This window comes from Parasteatoda tepidariorum, chromosome X1, assembly GCF_043381705.1.
Source record: "Parasteatoda tepidariorum isolate YZ-2023 chromosome X1, CAS_Ptep_4.0, whole genome shotgun sequence".
Taxonomy (NCBI): Eukaryota; Metazoa; Arthropoda; class Arachnida; order Araneae; family Theridiidae; genus Parasteatoda; species Parasteatoda tepidariorum.
The window spans coordinates 64,221,698-64,227,697 of NC_092214.1; the positions used below are offsets into that span (position 1 = coordinate 64,221,698).

Consider the following 6,000-nt stretch of genomic DNA (forward strand, 5'->3'; position numbering starts at 1 on the left):
GCCTTTGAAGTAATAAAAAGAAAAAATAAATAAATTATGCTGTGCGCAGTGATTGAATTTCTGCTTCGTATATATTCCGCACAATTTTCTTTTTTGTAGAAAAGTCCTTACTTCAACTTAGAAAGAAACACAAGCTGTATTTTTCTTTCTCAAAAGAAAAAAAAAACTGAAAAAATTTCTTCTCTTGACTTATAACTTTTGAATACAGGATGAAGTGTTCTATGCCCGCGAGTGAAGCTGTTCGGCGAATGTATATTAATTCAGCTTTTCTCACCCCTGTTTTTTATGAACTCGGAAAAGTGCAGTAGACTTTTTTAGGTTTGCCACTGTGTTACGATGAATGCCTGCTTTCAGTTTGCGTTGACTGATAATAATGTAAGCACCATCTCTGCATCCGGGTTGCTTCTTTACATAATATTATAAGTTATTTAGTCATATATAAATGTAATTACTCTCATATCTTTTTTTATTATAAACAAAATTCAATTATTTAATGGCTCGTACCATATTTCAATGACTCTGGAAAACAAATTTTATTTTGTTTTCTGCTGCATGAGATTTTTTAACGGATCTTATAAATATTTTACGGTCGCTGCTTTCAAATCTGCAACCAGTTTTTCTCTACAACCTACATTTTTTTTTTTTTAAAAAAAAGGACATTTTTCGTATATTTTTTTGTCGCATAAATGTTACGACAAACTTTTAGAAGAGTTAGAACACATTATCATGATTAAAATTACATAGGAACTCCTACCCGGAAATATCGCCATACGCAGTTTCGGTTGCTTCGCTATTATGAACTGTTTCTTCGAATGCTTCTGAACTTAACAGGGAACTGTTTCTTTGAGCGCTTTGGTCATAATAAAAAAAAACACTCCTAGCCACTTACGATGACATTTCCGGTCATGGGTTCCTATGAAAAATTAATCTTGATGATGTGCTTTAACTTTCCTAGAAGTTTTTTGAAATATTTTCTTGACCCCCCCCCTCCAGTTATATATAACGTAAACTTGTACATAACAAGAAAAAATAGACTAAAAAGGCCATTTTTTAAAAAAAAATCTGTACCTTTAGAAGCAACACTAATTTCAAGTTTGAAATCCTTACACCCACCGAAATCCACACCAGTTTTTCCATGTACCTTGATCTCTAATTTCATTCAAGTTTTCTCCAACATTAGCAAATTTATAAGCTATGTTTACGTTCAAGTTTAACACCGTATCGTTTAATTACGTTTAAATGGGATGAATCAGCACAAGGATTTAAAAAATCTCACATTTTTTACATGCCTGAAAATCTTTACCTATTATTAATCTGTTTATCAAAAGTGACATTGAAAATATTATATTAAAGTACGAAACATTAAAAATAACATAACATTAAAAACTATTTTTAGCAGTTTGAGATTAGCAATTATTATCAAGGAAAAGTTTTGAACGAATAAGACCTGATGGAGTACATGCAGAGCATATTGTTAAGAACAAGTATATCAAAATTATTAAATACTATTGATTAGTACATGATTCCTTTAGCAGGTCATTTTAAAACGATGTTATAAACTTTTATAAGAACTATTTTACTTTGCACATCGGCAAGGGTAAACTATTTTTTTCTTAAAAATAAGCATGACTATAAAACAAACCAACTTTGATTCTTATTTATATAATTTGATTTTATAATCGTCGTTGAACAGCTGGCCCAATCTTACGTTTATAACTACTAATGTTCAACTGCGTAGCCTCGTAATTTTGAACCCAATCTTAAAGACAAGGGAACTCCTGGATTAAGTATTGGGAGAAATTTGCCTTCATGGAGGACTTTTTGATAGAACTAACCCGCATTTGCGTTACTTAGAGAGGAAAACCTCCCACTGTTAGCCTGATTGCAAAGGGACTCTTACCCATAATCCTTCTTCCACTGAGAAAAATTTATGTCAGCCCTGCGGTCGGTGCGAGCTGGCTGCAGAATTCATAATGACCAATAATCGCTGGGATTCGAACCCGATTTACCTCATTGAAAGGCTAGCGCTCTATCCCCTGAGCCATCACTGCTCTATTTATATGATTCTCATTTATTCAGATAATTAAATTCAGAAACATTTATGTCTTAGCAAATAAAATCCTTTTCCCCCTATTTGGTGTCATTATTTCGCCCCTTCTGGCATTTTGGTTAGTTTTTCCAAATATAGCAGATATATAATCTGTATTTTACAGTACTTTTGATTGAATATTTACGTACCCGTCCAGGCATTTAAGAAAAAAATATATATGCCCGATCTAAATTTTTACATGCCCCGGGAGTATCGAACAATCTAGTTCTAGAACCTTAGTATGCAAGATAATATAATTCAACTTAGCTCGATATTAAGGTTGCAGCAAACTAGCATGATATTACGGTTAAGCACGCTCTAAAACTTTTAAAACTACACTGAAAAAAAGTACAATCAAAACTGCCAGCATTTGGCAAAAACAAAAAACTCGGTAATTATGGTTTTATAATACATGATCAATTTGGTAAATGTGGTAATATTTAATATTTTTATCATGATACTTTAAATCATGTTATAAAGATTATTTATTCGGTTAAATTTACTTTCCATTGTTGAATTTTCTTACTAAATGCGTGGTAATAAGAACTAAAATTTTGAAAGCCAAAATTTCCGGTAAATCGTTGCCTTATCAACGGAAAATCTATCTGGTTAATAAACCCAAAACGGAATTTTGGGTTCAATAACCAGAATTATGTGATTTTTTTTTCTCCGCGTGTATAATTGTGTGCATATATTATTAAGAGCTGGATTTGTTTTATGTTTCTGTTAAAATACTTACATTTTAAAATCCAAAAAATATTCGTAATTCACAATGAAAAATGACAATTTTTATAAAAATGAATATAAAAAAATTATTTACGTTTATTTGAAAACTCATTGATTTGAGCTCGCTACATTTCGATTGAACAAGTAATTGAACAGATGTCCTCATTTAAAATTGCGACTCTTTAAACCACGTATTGAAGAACTCAACATTTCTTAACAACATTTCTCTATTCAGATACAATTACATCAAGATTCAAATCAGTTTCTTAGATTTAATTAATTTTGCTACATTTACAAATCAACTTTTTAAATCCCACTACATAAGTATATTTTTATGTCGTATGTTCAGAAATCTAACTTTTTCAATCAAAGAAACCGGATATAAACGTATCTCTGTGAGTCGATATTAAATAAAAAGATCTCTACTCTGTTTCAAAACAAAGAAAAGTTTTAAGAGGTTGCAAAAAAAGCCCTCCATCTAATACTAAGTGTCACTCCTTTTGATTCAAGTGTCCTTTAACATTGTTATTACAGCATCACTCCACAAAACTATACCTCCTTGTCAGATCTGGTTGAAAGCCAAGTAACATTTATCAAAACATGTCACTTTACCATCCTTTTAAGGTATTCTAAGATCTCTTAAAGCCATTAGATACATGTTTTATGCAACTTATAACTCTAAAAAAACTGTTTTCTTTAAGATTTCTTTCAAAATAAATTATAATGCATGATTCTTCGAATAATTTAAAAAGCATTAATGTTTAAGAATTTAAAATCGTAAATTTAGCAACCTAGAAACGCACTTCTTATGTATGGATATCTATTTTTTTTTCTCTTTTGATGTTGAGACTTCAAGAATTTAAAGTCCATTAAAATTTACTGCAGTTACTGAATTGAATTGAATGAAGATTTTAACTAAAAAAGAACCGGACGCTTTAATTCAACGCAAAATTCAAACATTACATAGACGAATTTACTCCTTTTCATTGTTTGACATTGATTGTTAAGTGAAATGGTTTCATACACGAAATCTGATGCAAAAACTGAAAAGGGAGAAATAGAAACGGAATTCGAAGTGCCTGTGTCTGTGGAAACTGTATTTACAGTAATTTTAACTACCATGAACTTCTTAGGCAACGTTCTTAGGTAAACAAGAACTTCTTAGGTAACATAAAATGCGTAGTTACCTACAATTATTATTTTTTTCTTTTTCGATGTTGAGACTTGTAAAATTTAAATTCCATTAAATTCGCAGCAGTTATCTATGGAATTTAATTAAACGTAGATTTTAACTACAAAGGTGCCGAACACCCTCATGCAGCGCAAAATTCAAACGACATATTACATCGACAAATTTTCTTTTTGTTATTGATCATGAAGTCAAACGGTTATATACACTAAAACTCATACAACTGAAGAAGAAAAAGGAAAAATAACATTTAAAGTCTGTAGTATCTGGGGCAGTGGAAACCGTATTTACTGTTTAAAAAATGTGCTATACCTACTGTTAAGGGTTTTAATTTCTTAAAAAATATGAACCAATTACGAAAGAAAATAAACTCCAATTTCTTGGTTATTAGAGACTTAAGTAGTAATTTAACAGAAATATATTGAAGAAAATAATCCCCCAGGCATTGCTCTAATGTCTTATTATCAAATATAGTCTTATCTCACTATGAAATAATAATAATTAAACAATACTACAATACAAAATTTATCTATAAAGTAAGAATAATTCCTACTAATTACAAAAGTTAATCAATTAATAAAGTTAGAATAGTAGTTTAAAATTACATAACAAAAACTTATTAATATCATTCAAGAAAAATTTGAATCCAAATTTTATATACTCTCAAACAAATAATTTTGTACAAATTTTATATGTCCTTAAAAATTACTTTTTTTTATGTGAAATCCAAAATTTTTAAGAAATCGATTGATTATTTCCTGACAAATAAATTTAAGCTGTTTCATTTTTGATTCATGACGATTGGATTAAAAATTCTTAGAGTAAAATCGTTTTTTTTTTCTCTCATTTTAAATTTTGAAAAAAAGCATTTTGAAATGCTTTATATTTCTTCGAGCAATTGTCTGTGAAAAGTAGCAAAATTCACTTTATATTTAAAAGTAAGAATTTCAAAGATAGAATTGCTAAAAATTTAAATTCGGTTCTGGTTATGTTTGATATAATTGTTAAGCAAATCAATAATTTTAGCAATTTTATCGTTTTTGTCGAAAATGCAGATGTTCAAGATTAAGTTTTTAAACTATTTTAAAACATATTTGAATAAAATAACATTTTTGTTCATTAATTTTTGAACTAATTATTAACAAAGTTTAAGCTAACAATCAAAGAAAACATTTCCTTCCTCTGATTGCTAATTTCTGAGATATATTTTTACTAAGAAACATGTTTTCACATTCCATTTTCATTAATTCGAAGTCAAAATTTCTCTTGCTGGTAATTTAGTCTCAAGTTTTAATAAGTTTCATGACATTTTATTTGATATAAGCTTTTTTTTGGGGGGGCGGGGTAATGGCGGGCACTTGGGTCTGTTTCCCTTTGGCCTCAGAAATGCCAGAATTGCTACTCTCTTATCATTACCCAGTGAGCACCTATGGCTAAGCCAAGGCGGTGGAGTAGCGTCGCCTACGTCATACAACCACAAACCCGTTTATAGGGTGGGTTAAATTCACACAATCACACGGAAGAAGGAACATAGAACACAGAGAAAGAGAAAGAAACATCCATGCCCTGAGCGGGATTCGAACCCGCAACCATCTGCTCCGTAGTCAGGCAAGCTAACCACTCGGCTACCTGGTCGGCTATTTGATATGAGTTGGCACATAAATTTGAGAAATAAGGAAATATTTATAGAAAGGAGAAAAAAAATCAAAACTCTATAGCATATACTTTTTAGTTTATTATCAGATTTCATGCAGGCATAAAATTTTTAATTTTAGAATTTTTATTAAATTATTAGTATATTATAACAGGTTAAAGAAAGTCATTAATTCTTACTATTTTTTTCCAGAGATCTGAGTTGGAACAATATCCATGATTTAAGCAATGAAAAATTCAGCCATCTTTCTCGTTTACAAGAATTGTAAGTTTTCCTTTCTTTTTTCTTTGACCAATATAAAACAAAATATTACAAATTATTTTATCACTTTTACGAATATAT

At 29.9% G+C, this 6,000-nt stretch overlaps 1 protein-coding gene across 1 annotated transcript in view; it reads left to right on the plus strand.

The window, feature by feature from the left end:
• Positions 1-6,000, plus strand: part of LOC107452618 (leucine-rich repeat-containing G-protein coupled receptor 5) — a 210,505-nt gene that overhangs the window by 154,713 nt on the left and 49,792 nt on the right. Inside the window, exon 2 of the mRNA XM_016069153.3 lies at positions 5,851-5,922. Within this exon, the coding sequence (XP_015924639.2) occupies positions 5,851-5,922 (72 nt within the window). The remainder of the gene's footprint in view (positions 1-5,850; positions 5,923-6,000) is intronic.